Below are 21,241 nucleotides of genomic sequence, written 5' to 3' on the forward strand. Positions count from 1 at the left end.
TCTAAAGGAAAAGCAAAGAAATTTGATGATTTGTTTTTACAAAGGAGTTTTTTTTGGCATTGTCTTTGCTGTCAAGTGTATTTCTGTATTTTACATTTTAAGGCAGTCTCCCTTCTTCCTCCTCATCTTTCTGCTTCTTCTCTCCCCTTTCCTCTTTCTCCTCCCCACTTTTTTTTTTCACTTCCTTTTTGTCTCTTCTTCCTCCCTAAGCGCTGATATTCAGCAAATACAATGGGGGAAAACATGGGGCATGGAGGGTATGCTGTTCATACCACTTACAAGTTGGGAGATGAAGAGCTCTGAGCCACAAGTTGAGATGCCATGCTGTATTTTCCATCTGAATTGCAGTTCCAGTGTTGTTCCCTGTGTAGTCAGGCCAGTTCTTGCAGAGCAGAGTGGCACAACTTTGGAAGTTTAAAACAGTCACTGAAACTCTATCAAAGAATAGAATTTATTTCTGTGTTACAGGACTTCATTTTCTACCATTTACTTTACTCTTTATGATTTAACGGAAATTTTAGTCTCTTTTTGTATGCTATAGAGACACATGTGAAAGGAAGTCCAAAAAATATCTTAAGTCAATAATCAAAGTAGGTTTGGAAGAATGCTTTGGTATAAAATCTCAGTTTTATCTTTGTCTGAAAGCATGTTTTTTTTTTAAATTGAAATATACTTGATTTGCAGTGTTTCAGGAGCCCAGCCAAGTGGTTCAGTTGTGCGTGCATTTGTGTGTGCACATGCACACACAGACACACTTTTTCAGGTTCTTTTCCATTATAGGTTATTGCAATTTATTGAATATAGTTCCTTGTGCTATATAGTAGAATCTTGTTGGTTATCTATTAAGGTTTTATGTGCAGTAGTGTGTATATGTTAATCCCAAACTCCTAGTTTATCACTTCCCCTGCCCCCTGCCACTTTTCCCCTTTATAACCATTAATTTGTTTTCTTTTTTTAAATATATTATCTTTATTTATTTTTTAAAATTTATTTATTTTAATTGGAGGCTGATTACTTTACAATATTGTAGTGGCTTTTGCCATATATTGACAGGAATCAGCCATGGGTGTACATGTGTCCCCCCATCCCGAACCTCCCCCCAGCCCGCCGCCACATACCATCCCTCTGCGTTGTCCCAGTACACCAGCTTTGAGTGCCCTGTTTTAATCTTTGAAGTTAGACTGGTCATCTGTTTCACATATAGTAATATATATGTTTCAATGCTGTTCTCTCAAATCATCCCACCCTCAGCTTCTCCCACAGAGTCCAAAAGTCTGTTCTCCTTGCATCCCTGGGATAAAGCCCACTTGGTCATGATGTATGCTTTCTTAATATGTTGTTGGATTCTGTTTGCTAGAATTTTGTTGAGGATTTTTGCATCTATGTTCATCAGTGATAATTGGCCTGCAGTTGTCTTTTTTTGTGGCATGTTTGTCTGGTTTTGGTATTAGGGTGATGGTGGCCTCATAGAACGAGTTTGGGAGTTTACTTTCCTCTGCAATTTTTTGGAAGAGTTTGAGTAGGATAGGTGTTAGCTCTTCTCTAAATTTTTGGTAAAATTCACCTGTGAAGCCATCTGGTCCTGGACTTTTGTTTGTTGGAAGATTTTTTATTACAGTTTCGATTTCCATGCTTGTGTTAGGTCTGTTAAGATTTTCTGTTTTTTCCTGGTTCAGTTTTGGAAGGTTGTAGTTTTCTAAGAATTCATTCATTTCTTCCAAGTTGTCCATTTTATTGGCACATAGTTGCTGATAGTAGTCTCTTATGATCCTTTGTATTTCTGTGTTGTGATTTCTCCATTTTCATTTCTATTTTATTGTTTTGATTCTTCTCCTTTTTTCTTGATGAATGTGGCTAATGGTTTGCCTATTTTATAATCTTCTCAAAGAACCAGCTCTTAGTTTTGTTGGTTTTGCTATAGTCTCCTTTGTTTCTTTTTCATTTATTTCTGCTCTGATTTTTATGATATTTTTCCTTCTACTAACTTTGGGATTCTTAATTTCTTCTTTTTCTAGTTGCTTTAGGTGTAAAGTTAGGTTATTTATTTATGTTTTCCTTGTTTCTTGAGGTAAGCTTGTATTGCTATGATCCTTCCTCTTACCACTGCTTTTACTGAATTGAATCCCATAGGTTTTGGGTTGTGTTTTCATTTTGTTTCTATGCATATTTTGATTTCCTTTTTGATTTCTTCTGTGATCTGTTGGGATAACCATTAATTTGTTTTCTGTGTCTGTGCGTCTGTTTCTGTTTTGTTAAGAAGCTCATTTACATCATTTTCTAGAATTTCACATATAAGTGATATCATATGATATTTGTCTTTCCCTGTCTGACTCACTTCACTTAGTATGATAATTTCTAGGTCCATCCATGGCGCTGCAAATGGCAAGCATATTTTCTTCCACTTCCTCATTTGTTGTTTCCAACTGAGCAGTTAGGAAACTATCCGTCTGCATTTGTCCCCCTCTCCTACTCCATAATGGCCTAGTTTGACCCCTCTTTGCTTCCTTTCTGGACCACCTAGGCTTGCTGTGTTTTTCCTCACTTAAAAAAATATGCTACCAGAATAATCTTGATGTGAAATTCTGTTGTTTTAAAAACATCAACAACGAAGTCCTCAGCCTTCAGCAGCATCCCTTTGTCCAAAAATCTAAGGATGGATTCCTCATTGCCACATTTGTGGCCTTGCCAGCACAGCCCTGCCTCCTCTTTTGACTTGTTGCTCACTGCTTCTCACCCCCACACAGAGAGCTGGATATCCTGCCCCAGATATTGCTTACATAATAAGTCTCTTTTTCTCTCCAGTTTCCACCATTGCCATTTGCCAGTATCTTTTCCATTACTCGAAAATTTTTGTTGTTCAAATTGCTTTATTCACTGATTGCTTCTGCTTAAAAGTGTCTGGTTCTGACATAGCTGGTTTTTGAATTTTGTTGACTGACAATAATCCATGAGCTAGATATTTTTGCAGATGGTGAACTTTAGGCATAGAAGGGTTAAATAACTTACCTGATTAATAAGTAGAGCTGGATTTGAAATCCAAGATGCTGTACCAGGTTGCTCCAAGAGTCCTTTCTTAGGAAACCCCAACATATAAACTAGGACTATGGCAGTTTGGCTCGCCAGGTGGGGACTGTCTGACATGTTACAGCTCAGGTGCAAAGTCATTTTGTGTTTCAACACCTCTTTAAGAATACAAAGAGACATTTATTACAATTGAAATATGTATGAATTTATATTAAAGAAGACAATATATGTATTCAAGAAAAATGTTACAAAGTCAAAGAGAATACTTAATTTTTATAAAGCAAAATTTCAGTGCATTTACAAAGTGGTAAGCACATTCTTATAAATGCAGATGATTATTATATTGTCTATTCTAGTTATATTTACATAACATTTTGTCATTTGTAAAGTGCTGTCAAGTATATTGGCTGAACTCATCTATCATCAAAAATATTTCACTCTCTTTCATATTCATACATTAGATATAAAAGGTAGTAAAAACAGCAAAACCATTTACTAGGTCAGAACTTACCTTACTGGGAGCGAGGAGCATTGATTAGTGTTACTGCCTGTGTATATGATCAGTAACTCAGTTGTGTCTGACTCGTGTGATCCCATAAACTGAAACCCACCAGGCTCCTCCGTCCATGAGATTTCCCAAGCAAGAATACTGGAGTGGGTTGCCATTTCTTTCCCCAGGGGATCTTCCCGATCCAGGGATCAAACCTGCATCTCCTGCAGCTCCTGCATTGGCAGGCAGATTCTTTACCACTGAGCCACCTGGGAAGCCTTGTTATTAGCGTTAGACAGTGTGGTAAACCCTGTGACGTGGACATAATCCGCAGGCCCATTTTAAAGATGGGGTCATGAGGTTAGCAAGGTTAGGTAGCTCGTTTGGTCACACAGGCAGGTGTGAACCCCTTCTAGACTGACATACTAGCAGGCATTTGTGATGCTCTGCTATCAGAAATCAGTTTAAATAACATTGTATTATACCTTTAAAGTACAAAATATGGATCAGGATGTTAATTTCATTAGTCAGTTACTGTTCTTCAATTTATTCATTTGTATAAAATACAATAGCACATGTTAGAAGTACTTTGAGAAAAAGAATCCAAGGAGTGCTCCCATTTTATTTCCTTTAAAAAAGAATTTTGTTCCCTGTGTTTCATAACCTTCAAATGATTTGAGGGGACTAATATTGGGTACTTTGTTAAAAATATAATCATTTTTCCAAATGGAAATTTTGCAAAATATCTTTTACAAATGGTTTGAATAATGAACATCAATCTTCAAGCCAGTCGTGCCCCCCCAAATTTGAATGTGTATAAAACATAAACCCTTTGAGAAGAGAAATTCAATCTCTCTTAAATCAGTGTGTCTATTTTCATCTCTCTAGATGTTATGACTGATTGATAAAACATTTGACATACTGTATCTCTATAATTATGGTTTTAAAGTAATAATGGAAATTTTAAGACTCCATTATTACTTAAAAAATTAAATCTGAAGCAGAAGCTAGGACAAATTTTATAAACTTTTTCACATATTTATTAATTCAGCTATTGATAATAAGCCCTCATTATTTGAAAAACATTATTCTAGTTGTTAGGGATATACAGTCTGAGAAACCATATTTCTTGCCCTCAGTGAATTTCTAGTACATTGAGGGTAAATGTAACATGTACAGAAATCACAAAGCAGAATAAAACTAGATAAGTGGGATGGGATAGAGTAGGAGGGAGGTGCAAGAGGGAGATGATACCTGTCTACATATAGCTGATTTATTTCCTTGTACAGCAGAAACTAATGCAACATTGTAAAGCAATCATACTTCAGTAAAAGCTAAGTGCTTTATCTGTTACAAAGTTCGAGAATCTGACACTGTGGCTAGAGCATTGTAGATCGATGAGTATTTATTATATGAATAAAATACCTGAGTGAATACAAATGAATGAATATTCTACTCTTGTCATTGGCTCCATAATATCCTATTGTGGGCCTATATTCTAATTTATTTAACCCCATTATTCTTTATATTGTTTCTAATCATTTTGCTCATGAGGAAGAATAAGATAAATACCTAGGGGTAGAATTTCTGGATATTCTAATTTTGACAGATACTGTAGTCTGTAGAGATTGTTCAATTTATATGCCATAAGCAATGCAGGAGATAATATATCTCCTTGATAATATGGTGTGTTATTGGATTCTTAGATCTTTGCAAATCTTTTAAGTAAAAGTATCCATATAGATTTAATTTATGTCTCTCTTCTTACAAGTAAGGGAAAAAAAAAAAACCTTTCCATATGATTGAGTCATTGGTATTTCCTTTTCTGTGAACTGTCACTTTTTATTTACTTTTTCAAAGGTTTTTTTTTTTTTTTTTTCTGATAGTCTGCATAGCCTTTTATCTATTAAGAAAATGAGCTCTTTGCCTGTAAGTAGCCAATATTTTTTTCTCAGTTTTTCATTTTTCATTTGAATTTTTTTTTGGCATGTAGAAATTATTTTCTTGTAGGCTTTTTAGGTTTTGTTTCATCTTCCAGAATGGCCTTGATAAGCCTAAGATGTTGTTTTTTAATTCCCATTGAGGATTTTCATGGTTTTAGTTTGCCTGGTATGTTTGTTTTTTGGTGTGGCTGTTTACAATTTTGAGTTATCTGGAATATATTTAGTTGTAAGATAGAGGATGTGGAATCAACTTAATTTTTTCCAGATGAATAGTCAGGTGTGCCAATACTAGTTCTTACATAACCCATAAAATTATATATTCTTTTTTAATTTAGGTAAAATTGGTATATAACAGTACACTAGTTTCAGGCTTGGAACACAATAATTTGGTATTTTTACACACTATGAAGTGATCACCACAATAAGTATAGCTTCCATCCTTCACCATGTGTTTGGACTGCCTTGACTCTTTACGCTCACTTCCTAAGCCCCTCCTCCTCTGAGCTGTCCTCTGTATCTATGAGTTTTGTTTTTGTTTTTTTTTTTTTAATAAATTTATTTATTTTAGTTGGGGGCTAATTACTTTACAATATTGTAATAGTTTTTGCCATACATTGACATGAATCAGCCATGAGTTTACATGTGTTCCCCTTCCTGGACCCCTCACCCACCTCCCTCCCCATCCCATCCCTCTGGGTCATCCCATTGCCCCGGCCCTGAGCCTTTGTCTCATGCATTGAACATGGAATGGTGTTCTGTTTCACATATGATAATATACATGTTTCAATGCTATTGTCCCAGAACGTCCCACCCTCACCTTCTCCCTCAGAGTCCATAAAATTGTTCTATGCATCTGTGTCTCTTATTCTGTCTCGCATATAGGGTTATCGTTACCATCTTTCAAATTCCATATATATGCATTAGTATACTGTATTGTTGTTTTTCTTTCTGGCTTACTTCACTCTGTATAATGGGCTCCAGTTTCATCCATCTCAGTAGAACCGATTCAAATGTATTTTTTTTTTAATGGCTGAGTAATATTCCATTGTGTATATGTACCACAGCTTCCTTATCCATTCGTCTGCTGATGGACATCTAGGTTGCTTCCATGTCCTGGCTATTGTAAACAGTGCTGCGATGAACATTGGGGTACACGCGTCTCTTTCAATTCTGGTTTCTTCGGTGTGTATGCCCAGCAGTGGGATTGCTGGATCATATGGAGTTTTGTTTTGATTTGTGTATTCATTTGCTTTGTTTTTTAGCTTCCACATGTAAGTGAAATCGTGTGGCATTTGTGTTTCTGTCTGATTTATTTCACTTAGCACAGTAACCTCCAGATACGTCCATGCTGTCCCAAATGGCAAGATTTCCTTCTTTTTTTATGATTGAGTAGTTTCCAGTTTGTGTGTGTGTGTGATATCTTCTTTATCCATTCATCATACATTGACAGACACTTCGGTTGCTTCCATTTCTTGGCTATTGTAAATAATGCTGTGGTGAACATAGGGGTGTATATATCTTTTGGGGTTAGTGTTTTCATTTTCTTTGAATAAATACCTGGAAGTGGAATATGTGGATCATGGTAGTTCTATTTTTAATTTTTGGAGGAACCTCCACACTGTTTTCCATAGTGGCTTCATCAAATTTATATGCCCACCAACAGTGCACAAGGGTTCCTTTTTCTCCACATCCTCTCTAATACTTGTAATAAAGTTTTCTTTATTTAATTGAGGGGTCAGTTAAGTGTAGATTGAGTACCAAACAGGAAAGATACGATTTGTGTATTTTAGTGTTCTTCATATTTAAGAATGCTAGTGTTTCAGTTGAGATTTATCCTGGATATTTTGACCTGATTCAGAAAAGATACCACTCTGCTCATTTATCTTTCTTGTACACTAGCCATTCTTATTCTTCTGAGCCTGTACAGGGGTGCTTGACAACAAGCCAAGTGTTATTAATAAATGCTCACACTTTCTGTTGCGTTTTTCCCTAACCTGTCAATTTATCTGTCTAAACATGTTTTTCCTATGGCACTTATCACTGTAATATGTGTATTCTCAGAGATTTTCATTTGCCATTTGCCACCAGTAATTTGGGCTAATTTAAAAATGTCACAGAATATGCAATATTTAATGAATAATAATTAAAAATAGATTTCAATTACATCTTAAAGTAATTTTGTCATATCTAGAGAATTTTAAGGATTTGTAAGCCTAATTAGTCAGTTAGCCCAGTAATCACAATACCTATGAATAAAGATAATGCATTTTAGAGAACTAACCATCTCCGGGTAGAACACTGTAAAAGATAAATTGTTAATAACAACCTATCTTCTCTCTTATTTGATTTTAAAGAACTCCATATGCTTATTCTCTGACAAAATACCCTTAATGAGATAGTATCTTAGTTGCATTCTTAGGAGAGAAATAGGAACATTTATTTTTAAATATTTTAAACTTTTATATGACCGCTAAAGCACAGTTGGAGTTAATGCCACATGCTGGAAGAATGACTGATTGTTGGTAATTCATTAGTTTTTTTCTGATTGGAGATAGGAGGTGTGGAAACCATTTATCCCCAAAATACATCCTAATTCACATTTCAGTTCACATTCTGATATTTATATCAAAATGTTTTCTACCTTAATAAATGGAAGCTAAATGTAGATCATATTTTTGGTTACCTTAGAAAAATATTATTCTAGTTATTAATGTTCTTGTAAACTGAGATCATGAATTAATTCCTTTCTTTTCCTAGCCACAAATTTCTGCTTTAATTGTTAAACAATATATAGAAAGCTAACTTAGCATTGTCAGCTTTGCTTTCAACTTAATCTTTATAATATTTTGACAGTGCTGAGAATCTATTTCAGGCCATGTCTTAAAGGTAATAATATTTTTACAATTGCTTGAAAAAGTTTTATAATTATCTACACAGCTGACTTATTTTAACTCAAATTCTCCTTTCCCCAGTTGCTTAATTGATTTTCTTTTATTGCCTAGAAATTGTGATTTAGCATTTGGCTAGAGTTTACCTTTGGGGATGAGAAAGTAGGGTTTATTTCAGCCGGTTAATGTATATCGTGCAATTTGTGTCAAGACAGAAGGCTAGAAAAAACCAGCTAGAATGGTTCAGTTTGGGGACAGAAACACCCTTTCAACAAAGTTTGGGATAGTGGTGTCTCCTTGCTGCTGGCCATAGTGGAATAGTGGCAGCAGCTCATGGGATACATGAGGAGGGGGTAGGGGATGTGATTTTCCTGACCACGCTGATAGAGGGGCTTCATGTGATGGGGTGGCACTAGTGGTAAATAACCTGCCTGCCAGTGCAGGAGACGGAAGAGATGCGGGTTCAATCCCTAGATTGGGAAGATATCCTGAAGGGAGAGTACTGAAACCCACTCGAGTATTCTTACCTGGAGAATCCCATGGACAGAGAGGAGCCTGACAGGCTACAGTCCATAGGGTTGCAAAGAGTCAGACATGACTGAGACATGGTAGCATGCACTCACACACCATTGGATTACATCTTTACATCTTCACTGGTGTCATTAGAAAAATACTTCTTAGGTACATCTTTGTGTAAGTTGTATTCATAGCAGCACACACTCACTTGATGGTTAGTTGTATCTAACATATCTGGTTACTAAAAGGGAGGTAAATCTATCCCCTTTGTTTAAACATTTGTGAAAACTGGGTTGCAATACGTTTTGAGCAATTTTAAGTTTTATGTTGTTTTTGTTCAGCTGCTAAGTTGTGTCTGACTCTTTGTGTCCCCAACTGCAGCATGCCAGGCTTCCCTGTCCTTCACTATCTCCCGGGGTTTGCTCAAACTGATGCCCATTGAGTCAGTGATGCCATCCAACCATCTCATCCTCTGTCACCTCTTTCTCCTCCTGCCTTCAATATTTCCCAGCATCTGAGTCGTTTTCCAATGAGTTGACTCTTTACTTCAGGTGGCAAGAGAATTAAAGCTTCAGCATCAGTCCTTCCAATTCAGGATTGATTTCCTTTAGGATTGACTGGTTTGATCTCCTTGCTGCCCGAGGGGCTCTCAAGAGTCTTCTCCAGCACAGCAGTTCAAAAGCATGTATTAACCGTGGACAGAGGAGCCTGGCAGGCTACAGTCCATGGGCTTGCAAAGAGTTAAGACACAACTGAGCAACTAACACTTTAAGTTACATAATTTTTCTTACTTTCTGTTGCTTAGAAAATAACATAAGGAATATTGTCTTCTGTTTGACTTTTGAATGTTTAGAGCAAACCCAGCATATGTGTGAGGCAGTCATTATGGGTGAATCAGTCAAGTAAGAATTAAGTATTTAAAAAATATGTGCAGCTTGGCCATTTTGAGGCTGTTGGTCCTTTAGATGGGACTGGAGTGCATTTGCTTTGCTGTATGTGATGGACAGAAGCAGAGACATTGTATGCTGTGGAAAAGGGAAATTTATAAGGAATATTAGGAAAATATTCACTTGGGAAATTTGGACAGTGGTACAATTGATCGTTTAGGGTTGGCTTAGAGCTATTATTGTTTCCTTAAAACTTTAGCTCAAGTTCCTGTCTAAATTGGGAACTTTTTGTGTTGGCAGCTAAAATTATATATTTTCAAAGAAGTTTTTAAGTATCTCTGAGCATCACAAAATTTTCACCAACAGGAATAGTACTGTCACTGCTGTTACTTTCCTTCCATTATATGAAGCAAGCCAGATCCTCTCATTCTCACTCACTCTCATTTCTTTTTATTCCTTCCCTCCTATTTCCATTAATTAAAGAAATCTTCTAGTGACTATCATTATAACTTTAAAGAATATCTTTTTCTCCCTATCCCTTGAATAACAGGTCTAAATAATGTCTTTATCTTCACACTGTGAAAAATCAGGAAATTAACACATCTTCATTTTTCACCTTTCTTTCCCACTTTGTGTTCCAGTGATTGCTTTATAGATTACTGGTTTGCATTGTTATGGCTTGTGATGTTTGTATTCTATTCTGAAATACAATGAAATCTCTTATAGGTTGATAATGTTGAAAAATCAGGTTTTTTTCTGGAGAAAAAAATTTCTGAGCCTTGCTTGTTCTGAAATGTTTGTATTTAGGTATCAATGTTGATTTTTAGTTTAGATGATTTATAAACACCTAAAAAAATCTGGTTTCATCCATTGGTCTTTTTTTTGCCTCTTTATCACTTTTAAAATTGAAGTATATTTGATTTACAATATTGTTTTGGTTTTAGGTGTACAACATAGTAATTCAGTATTCTTGTAGACTAGACTCCATTTAGATCATCATAAAATATGGGCTTATATTCCTTGTGTTTACAATATAGCCTTGTAGCTTATTTATTTTCTACTCAGTAGTTTGTACGTCTTAACTGCATGTACGTATAATCCTCTGCTCCACCCCTGCCTTTCCCCACTTCCCTTTTCCCACTGGCAGCTACTAATTGGTTTGTTCAGCAGTCCGTCTATAAAGATATTATTCTACTGACTTCTAGCATCGAATATTGATGATGAAAAGTCTGATGGCAGTCTCAATTTCTGTAGAAACCCTCTTTTCTCTCTGAAAATTCTTGCAGTTTTCTTTTTGCTGTTGGCATTTACAGTGATTTCATAGGGCAGCCATAATAAATTACCACACCTAGGAGCCTTAAAACAACAGAAATGTATTGTCTCCCAGTGCTGGCTAAAAGGCGGAAATCAAGGTGTCTGCAGTGCCATGCTCTTTCTGAAGACTTTAGGGAAGGATCTGTTCATGCCTTTCTCATAACCTCTGGTTCTAGCTGATGGCCCTTGGTGTTCCTCGCTTGGAAATGCATAAATCTAGTCTCCCTCCATCTTCACATGGTGTCTTGCTCTCTGTTTCCCTTCTCCTCTTCTTATAATGACACAAGTTGTATTGGATTAGAGCCCACCCTAATCTGGCATCAACTTAACTTGATTCCATCTGCAAAGACCCTATTTCCCAGTATGGTCACCTTTTCAAGTACTTGGGATGAGCACTTCAACACATATTTTTTGACAGACACAATTCAACCGATCATAGCATTATACATGTTGATTAGAATATGAACAGTATACTTATTTAATCCTATTTAACACATACAGTCGACCCTTTCAGTTAAGACTTGCATTTTTTTTCAACTCAAAGTAATTAATTATCTTCTATATTTTCTTAATCATTTCTTCTCTTCCATTGTCTCAGATGTTTCTTTCTGGAGCTTACATTTATTAGATATTTGACTTCCTAGGTGACCCTCCCTATTTCATTTCCTCTCTGTTTTAGTTTCCCTTGTACTCATTTTTATGCATAGTTATTTTATTTAATGGAGAAGGAAATGGCCATCCACTCCAGTATTCTTGTGTGGAGAATCCCATGGACCGAGGAGCCTGGCAGGCCACAGTCCAGGGGGCCGCAAAAGAGTTGGACACAGCTGAGCGACTAACACTCACACATTTTATTTAAAATATGGTCTATTATAATACTCGATGGACATGAGTTTGGGTAAACTCCGGGAGCTGGTGATGGACAGGGAGGCCTGGCGTGCTGCGATTCATGGGATCACAAAGAGTCGGACACAACTGAGCGACTGAACTGAACTGAACTGAACTGATAATACTTCATCTATCATTATGAGTCTTCAAATCTTTTCACATGAGTGAATTTTCTAGATAACAAATGCTTATTCCGTTTAGCACCACAGTAATTCTAGATGTACTATTTTTTTTTACAAAGTATTTCCATGTTTTCATCTTCTTTATATTGTCTGTTTGACTCTTTTATGCTTTATGTTGTGGAAGATTCCTTGACTCTCCCAGTTATCAAAGTGTTAGTTAGTTGCTTGGTCGTGTCTGACTTTTTGCAACCCCCTGGACTGTAGCATGCCAGGCTACTGTGTCCATGGAATTCTCCAGGCAAGAATATTGGAGTGGATAGCCATTCCATTCTCTAGGGGATCTTTCTAACCCAGGGATTAAACCTGGGTCTCCTGCACCGCAGGCAGATTCTTTACCACCTGAGCCACCAGGGGGACCTTATTCCTATCTTTTTCAGCCAATTTTGAAATTTTTTTTTGTACAATCTATGCAATCGTTTTAATTTCCAAGATTGCTTTCTTATTTTTATTTTCTATTTTTTTGAATGTGTTGTGTGCTCACATTTTCTGAGGACAATAATTGGAATTACTTGAATGTTCTTTTTTGTGCTTCCCTGAGTCATTTCTGTTTTCACTGGGACTAGTTATTCTGTTTGTTTTAATTGGTTTTTATTGGTGTATTCTTGCTTTACAATGTTGTGTAAGTTTCTACTGTACAGCAGAGTGAATCAGCTGTACGTATATAAAGACCCTCTCTTTTTTGAATTTCCTTTCCATTTAGGTCACCAGAGAGCCCTGAGTAGAGTTCCCTGAGCTGAACAGTAGGTTCTCATTAGATAGTCTGTTTTATTCCTACAAGTGCATACGTGTCAATCCCAGTCTCCCGATTCATCTCACTCCCTTTCCCATTTGATGTCCGTACCTTTGTTCTCTACATTGGTGCCTCTATTTCTGTTTTGCAAACAAGATCATCTGTACCATTTTCTAGATTCCACATATATGCATTAATATGCAATATTCGTTTTTCTCTTTTAAAAAAAAATTTATTTATGTTTTGGCTGTTCTGGGTCTTTGTTGCTGCTCACCAGTTTTCTCTAGTTGTGGTGGCTTCTCTTGTTGCAGTGCACAGGCTCTAGGCGAGCAGGCTCAGTAGTTGTGGCCCATGGGCTTAGTTGCTCTGAGTCATGTGGAATCTTCCTGGACCAGGGATCAAACTGGTGTCCCTCACACTGCAAGGCAGACCCTTAACCAATAGACCATCAGGGAAGTCCCAGGGCTATTCTTAACATTCTTGCTTTTCCCTGTGATTCTTGGTGGTATGTCATAGTTATAAAGATCTATAAATGACTTGCATGGGCTTCCACTGCAGTTTTGAGAGTCTATTTCTCATATAAATGACAGGGCTTACCCTGAATTCTGGATGAGGGAAGAATACAGGAATGGGTAGCCATTCCCTTCTCCAGGTTATCTTCCTCACCCAGGGAATGAACCTGTGTATCCTGCTTTATAGGCAGATTCTTTACCATCTGAGCCACCAGGGAAGCCCCCCCAAAATGATACACAGGCTTTCTTGAAGTGTACGTGTGTGTGTGTGTCAGAAGACAAGCTGAAGTTACTAACAAGTGTTAAAATCAGGAGGTTTTTTCCCCATGGGTTGAAATCTTTGATATATTTTCTCTTTTTACTGGGGTTGCCTCCTCTCTCCCCTGCGTTCTACTTCTTATTTGATCAAAATCTTTCGAGTTACTTCCAGCCCTGTTCAGCTTCTCTGTCAATCCCTAACACCTTCATTTGGCATCCTGTCCAGGCAGATTTTCTTGTTTCTTGGGAGAACATTTCTGCATTTCTCTAACTTTATCCTCTGGGTAAAAGCCTCTGCTGCTTGTCGCTCTGTTTATGCTAGTCAGAGAGAGGAGGGCCTGAACTTCCCAGCTATTCAGATGTTGTTCTTTCTGGAGTTGCCAACCTACTTTCCCACCTCCCATGTCTACTCTGTATTGTTTGGCTGGGAACCTAGGAAGGCCTGTTCTAACTCTAATCTCTTGCAGAGCAATTTCTTCTCTTCTTTCTCTGATGGACGAATCCCATCTTCATTCTGCTTGCAAAAATGCCTCAACATTTCAGTTTTTCTTTTTTTTTTGGCAAGCAATCTTGTTTTTCAGTATTGTGATATGAAGTAAAAGTGAAAGTGTTAGTTCCTCAGTCATGTCTGACTCTTTGTGACCCCATGGACTGTAGCCCACCAGACTCCTCTGTCCATGGAATTGTCCATGCAAGAATACTGGAGTGGGTAGCCATTCCCTTCTCTAGAGGATCTTCCCAACCCAGGGATTGAACCTGGGTCTCCTCTGTTGCAGGGAGATTCTTTACCATCTGAGCCACCAGGGAAAGCTATGTCTATTAAAGTATAAATTTCAGTGGATCTTGGAAGAAGAACATGTACTGTGTACTATTTTCCAATGAAGATTTTCTCATACTTTTCCATTTTTTAATTTCTTGTCTCAGATGTTTTACCATATGCAGTTTTGTGCATTTTACATGTCTGTGCATACACATATACACAAGAATTATATTTATAAAATGGACTGGCAGGATTTTGTCATATATTTTCTCTCTGCTTTTTAATTGTCTTCTGCATCTAGGAAGGTACAAATATATATGATTGTTATACATTGTTTTTCCATATTGATGCTATATTTTAAGAAATCAAATCAAGAAATCAAATAAGTTCTTGAATGTTTAATGAGCCTATTTTAATCATTGGTCTTAAGAACTGAGACACTTTAAAGTTAAACACTTGTAGTTGTGTAAAATAATTTAATGGCAGAACTTGAAAGTTTGATAGTTTTCTTTTTTCCCCATTTTATTGAGATATAATTGGCATATAATATGTCATTGATACATGTATATATTGTGAAATGATTACTACAATAAATTTAGTTAACAATCATCATCTCACAATCATAATTTTTTTCTTCTAATGGGAACATTTAAGATCTACTCTCTTAGGAACTTTCAAATATATGCTGTAGTATGGCTAACTGTAATCACCATGCTTTACATTACATATCAGAATTTGTCTCATTTTTTTCTTTTGTATTTGTTCTATCTTAATTGTTTTGATACCATGCAGGTAACTTTAGTCAAATTAAGTGGAAAGTGTTTAAATCTTTCTTTTTCAGCAAAGAATCGTGGAATTGCCATTCCAGTGGATTTGGACAGCCAAGTGAATACTCTTTTCATGAAGAGTCACTCAAATATGGTGCAGAGAGCGGCCATGGGCTGGAGACTCTCAGCTCGGTCTGGACCACGCTTTAAGGAAGCTCTTGGAGGGCCTTCTTGGGATTACAGAAATATTATTGAAAAGTTACAGGTACAATAAGAGCATGAAATGACATTAATATTTTCTAAATTATAATTTTAATATATGTGGCCACATAAACAAACTATGGTTAAAAATATCAAATTCTAATTGGGGACCAGGCTTTGCTTTACAATGTCCAATCAACACTATCCTTTTTAAAATATTGCTTCTAGATAGAAGTTGTTGGGAGTCTTTTTCTTTTTTTCTTTTTGAGTAGGTATTATTTAATGTGTTCTGACAGTAAAGTAATGGGTCTTAATATCAAAATAATAACTGTAATACATTTGGTGGAATAATTTACTGTGAAGACCCATGTAATAAATATTTCACAACCTTGTTTCAGTTCACGTCTAAATATCCTTTTATATTTCTTTGATGAAAATGGTGTGAGCACCTTTACTCCCAAATTATTTGCATAGTATCCCACTCCTGTGTTTGGCCTGGACATTCTGGGACACTGAGTAAAGAGAGGCATTGTGTTAATCTACCCAGACTGCCATCATGAAATACCACAGACTGGGTGGTTTAACCGACAGAAATTTCTTTCTCACAGCTTTGGAGCTAGAAATTCAAGATCAAGGTGTTGGCAGGTTTGTTTTCTTCTGAGGGCTCTCTCCTTGGCTTGCAGGTGACATGCTTGTCACTGTGTCCTCATATGGTCTTCCCTCTGTGCACATACACTTCTCTGTCCTAATTGCTTCTTATAAGGACACCGGTCATTTCAAAGTAGAGCCCATCCATATGAATTCATTTTACTTGAATTACCTCTTTAAAGGCACTGACTCCAAATACAGTCACATTCTCAGGCATCGGTGTGTATGTGCTGTGTGCTCAACTGCTCAGTCGTGTCCGTCTTTGTGGCCCCATGGACTGTAGCGCTGCCAGTCTCCTCTGCCCATGGAATTTCCTAGGCAAGAATACTGGAGTGGGTTGCCATTCCCTTCTCCAGGAATCTTCCTGGCACAGGGATTGAACCCATGTCTCTTGCATCTCCTGCATTGTCAGGTGGATTTTTTTTTTTTTTTTTTTTACCACTAACACCATCTGGGAAGCTTCAAAGCACCAGGATTAGGGCTTTATCATATGAGTTTTGAGAGGGACACAATTCGGCCCATAGGAGATACCTTCCCACTCACATAATCAGTGAAAGATTTCATGGCACAAACTGGACTATGGCTTTAGGAAAGTTTTTGCATGGAGAATAGTCAGAACATGAACTGGAATAAATATTATAAGAGGTAAGGAGTAGATTACTTGGTGAAGATTCAGTTTTAATAGATGAATGTAGTCGCCCCCTTTTGACACAACTAGAGAAAGCCTGTGCACAGCAATGAAGACCCAGCACAGCCAAAAATAACTAGCTAAATAAATAAAATTAAAAAAAAAAAAAAAGAAGGCAGGGTCAACAGTCCTGGTGGTTCTCAGATGGAGATAGAGAGGGAGCATGAAGGACATTGAAGAGGCATGATGATTGGAGACTAGGTGACATTATAGACCCTGGACTGTCAGAAGGAAGGAGAGAATACAGCAGAAGGATGTTGGCTATGCTCATTGAACACACAGTGAATTAGATTTATTGGCTACTGAATGTATTGGAAGGTAGGTCTACATTTGGAGTTAATGGTTGGTATTGCTAAAAGAGAGAGTATAATGATAGGAAAAACAAAGAACATTTTTTTAGGCTACCAGAAGTTGCAGAATAGCCAAATAAAATGAGGGAAAAAAGGTACAGTCAGAAAGGAGGCAAGCAGGTTCATGAGAGACAAAGGAACAGACATTTCAGGGGAGAGACAGTCATGTCAACCAGCATAGAGAGGGTATGCTTTCAACTTATTTCAGCATAGTCACTGTCATTCATTGGATAAATATATATTTGATGAATACTCTGTACCAGCCACTGTGTTAAGTACTGGAGATAGAACCATGAGGTCTGTGTCCTCATGGAAAATGCATTGTAACCCATTAAGTAAATGATATAATGTTAGATAATTAAAACTGCTATGAATAAATCATGAAAACAGTGTGATGGAGAGTCACTGGGAGAGTGATCCTGTAGTGAGGGGGAGCTTCTCCATTGAGGAGATGTGGACGCCCAAATGAGGAGGAAGAGTCTATTCAAAGAGAGCTTTATGGGAAGGGAAGAGTAAATGCAATGATGCTTTGACAGGAATGAGGTTGGGGATTTGAAAAACCAAGAGAAGCCCATTGGGGCAGATGTGAGCAAAGGAAGAGAATATGAAATAAGGAGCCAAATCACATAGAGACTGCCATGCATGATAAAGTGTTTGGCTTTTTTGTAAATGTGATGGAAAATCATTGGGGATTTTTAGCAGAGAATAGGCATGACTTGGTTTACCTTTAAAAAATACACTGTGGATTTTGAGTGGTGAATTGACTATCGGGTCCGGACAGAAGCAGTGAGTCTAGTTCATTAGCTATTGTATTAATTCAGGTAAAAGGTAATGGTGGCTTGGCTTAAGGGGGTAGTGATAGCAATGAAGATAATAAATTTTGAATATAGTTGGTCCTAAAGCCATTGGGGCTTGGTGTATGGATGGGTGAGTTGTGGGGTGTTGGAAAGAGAAATCAAGGATGAGCCTTGGTATAATATGATTAGATCATTTGCTAAGGTAAGGAAGAATGGGAGAGCTGGAATCAAGAGATTCTGTACAGAGACTCTTAAGTGTGAGATGCCTATGTCAGTATCTATATGGATTTGTCAAACAGACTGATGGATGTATGAGTCTGGGGTGGTTTGGAAAGATATCAATGCAGGAAATATAAATGTGGGAATTTTCAGCATACATATGATGTCAAAACCATGCAGTTTCATGAGGTTCCTTACAAGAAACTGTAGATATAGAAGAGAAAGGACCAGGAATTTGGTAAAGGAATAGTCAGGACATAGGTAGAAAACAAGGAAAAATGTGATGTTACAGAACCAAGAGGAGAAAGTGTTTGACGAATCAGAAACAGTATGTAAAATGTTTAGGTAAGATGAGGACAGAAAAGTAACCACTGAATTTAGCAACATGGTGATGATTGCAGCTAACTGGTATTCAATGATTACTCACATTAAGGAGTGGCCAGTACATGTTGGAGGCTGTTTTTTTTTTTTTTTTCAGTTTTTTTAGCCATTTTTAAAATGAAGTATAGTTAATTTGGAGGTTAGTGAGAGCTTCCCTGGTGGCTCAGACAGTAAAGAATCTGCAATGCAGGAGAACTGGTTTCCATCCCTGGGTCAGGAAGATCCCTTGGAGAAGGGAATGGCAACCTACCCCAGTATTCTTGCCTGGAGAGTTCCATGGATAGAGGGGTCTGTTGGGCTACAGTTCATGGGGTCCCAAAGAGCTGGACATGACTAAGCAACTATTTCACATAGTTAATTTGCAGTGTTGTATTAGCTTCAGGTGTACATCAGTGATCATTTTTCAGATTATTTTCCATTATAGGTTATTACAAAACATTGTAGAGGCTATTGTATGTACTTACTTTTAATCCTCACAGCAAGCCTATGTAGTTGCTAGTATCATTATCGTAGGTTTTCACATTGGGGAAACAATGAATCAAAGAGATTACATAGTTGACCCATGATCAAAATAGGAGAAAAAGACTCACATCATAGATGCCTGGACACAATTTGTTTAGAGAATGAAATGAAGTCGAGAGGTAATCTGAAAGAGAGGTATGTTTTTGTGATGTTTTCTTAACTATGGTAACTGTGGTCACATTTGATAACCATATTCTCTTCCCTCCTTTGTATAATATCTAGTTTCCATTTATGTGATTCTTTTTCCTCATTGGTAGTCTCTCTCAACTATTGTGAGGAATTTCTCAGAAAACTTACTTAGTAATTGAAGGAGAAATGATCACTTTTGCTAAAAGGGCAGGAAAGAGTTAAATAAGAGTAAACTCCTGAAATCTGGTCATAAGAAATCAAGAGACTACCAGGAAGAAAATAACTTAAAAACATATGCTGAGAGTGACAATAAGCAATTGGCAGTCAGTTTTCTGCTTGCTTAACAGAATAAAGCCACAGTTATGGGCAAATAAAGTATTGCTTTATGTGAATTTTTTTTTTCAGTTTGTTTTCTTAGTTAATTTTAAAACAAAAAGGGGAGGCTTTCTTCATTAAATAATGTTCAGTAAATTATCATGCTTATAGTTAATTTAAGAAACATGTCAGTTGACTGCTTTCAGCTATAATTAACAGCTAAAAGTGGCTTAAATAATAAAAAATTTATCTTTTCACATGCAAGGAATCTGAAACTGGGGCTCTTCCTGAGGTGTTTAATTCAGTAGCTCCATTGGTTGGGGTCCCAACCACCATTAATCTGTTGACTTTCAGCTTAAGTCTGGGCTGCCTTGTATTTTGAATTTTCACACTCTGAGGCTATCTTAGAAGCCATAGATAGTTTCTAAAGAATGTGCCCTGCCCACTCCCCAGCTCCATACACACCCCCACACTCAGCAGACTTCACTTGATGTGTTATTGGCCAGGACTGTGTCACAGAATCACGCCTAACCAGTTGTTGGCAGGCGAAATGGAATGACCATGACTGGCTTAAACCAATCAACCTTGACTCTAGGGGAGGCGGGCAGGGGCTCCTCTCCCTGACAATGTTGTTGCCTGACTGAGAAAAAACATGGAGATTCTGTTAGCAAGGAAAAGGATGAGGAAAGGCTACTGGTAGATAATCAACAGTGTCCATCAAAAAGTATAATTTGAAATACTACTAAATGACATCAAACCCTTGTACAGTACTGATACTGCTTCAGGTAATATATCAGGGAATTTCCCCCACTGGAAAAAATGGTCAGTTCCAGGTGACCAGTGACACATATGAAATCTTTTTCAGCTGTTCCCTGAGCATACTCTAACTCCAATTTGATGAATACCTACACTGTCTGTAGGCTTCCGTGGTAGCTCAGTTGGTAAAGAATCCGCCCGCAATGCGGGAGACCCAGGTTCGATTCCTGGGTCTGGAAGATCCGCTGGGCAAGGGAACAGCTACCTATTCAGTATTCTGGCCTGGAGAATTCCATGGACTGTTTAGTCCACGGGGTCGCAAAGAGTTGGACATGACAGAGACTTTCACTTTCACTTTTGCACTGTCTGTATTACAGTCCTAGACACTACAGTGCTTATAGCAGTGGCTTTACTGATGTTTCATCTTTCCTGAATATTCTTAGAAATCTATAGCTACCCACTCCTCCTTTATCATATAAATGATATCATATAAATGATATCATATAAATGAAAAAGAAGATCCAGGAAGTATTCAGACGGAAAGCCAGCTTGTGCTTAAAGCACACGCATCCAGTGCTTTGGGAAGTAGGGTACCTCTTCTCTGAATGCCCCATATCTCATTTCTGGTTAGTATTCATAAGCTTGTCATATTTTTAAAGGATGAAGTCTGAGTCAGGTCTTCACATGTCTTCTCTTGTGCTTTATTCCTTAGGATGTAGTGGCCTCCTTGGAGCAACAATTCAGCCCGATGATGCAGGCTGAATTCTCAGTGTTGGTTGATGTGTTGTACAGCCCAGAACTGCTGTTTCCTGAGGGAAGTGATGCGAGAATACGATGTGGCGCTTTCATGTCGAAGTAAGTGGGTACAGCCGAGATGCGGCAGGTGCTGCCGCACTGAGACCACCTCTGGCACCTCTGCTTTCCGACGCTGCTCGTGCCCCATGACAGTCTGCAGAGTATGTGAAGCGTCTAAAATCCCTGCAAATGGACCTCCAAGAGCATTAGTGTGATTCAATGGAGATTTGGTTTTGGTGATTTTCAGGTTATCATATTTATTAACATTTACTGAAAATGAA

The 21,241-nt window shown here is 37.5% G+C and overlaps 1 protein-coding gene across 6 annotated transcripts in view; it reads left to right on the forward strand.

Annotated features, from left to right (window-relative positions):
* Nucleotides 1-21,241, forward strand: part of ITPR2 (inositol 1,4,5-trisphosphate receptor type 2) — a 563,179-nt gene that overhangs the window by 283,909 nt on the left and 258,029 nt on the right. For all 6 annotated transcript variants that reach the window (XR_014051645.1, XM_081483690.1, XM_081483688.1 and 3 more), the window contains 2 exons: nucleotides 15,234-15,424; nucleotides 20,878-21,020. Coding sequence is in view for 5 of the 6 variants with exons in the window: in XM_081483690.1 (XP_081339816.1) it covers nucleotides 15,234-15,424; nucleotides 20,878-21,020 (334 nt within the window). In the remaining variant the exon portion in view is untranslated. The remainder of the gene's footprint in view (nucleotides 1-15,233; nucleotides 15,425-20,877; nucleotides 21,021-21,241) is intronic.

Source organism: Giraffa tippelskirchi, chromosome 4 (genome assembly GCF_054371585.1).
Source record: "Giraffa tippelskirchi isolate mGirTip1 chromosome 4, T2T-mGirTip1v1.2.pri, whole genome shotgun sequence".
Classification (NCBI taxonomy): domain Eukaryota; kingdom Metazoa; phylum Chordata; class Mammalia; order Artiodactyla; family Giraffidae; genus Giraffa; species Giraffa tippelskirchi.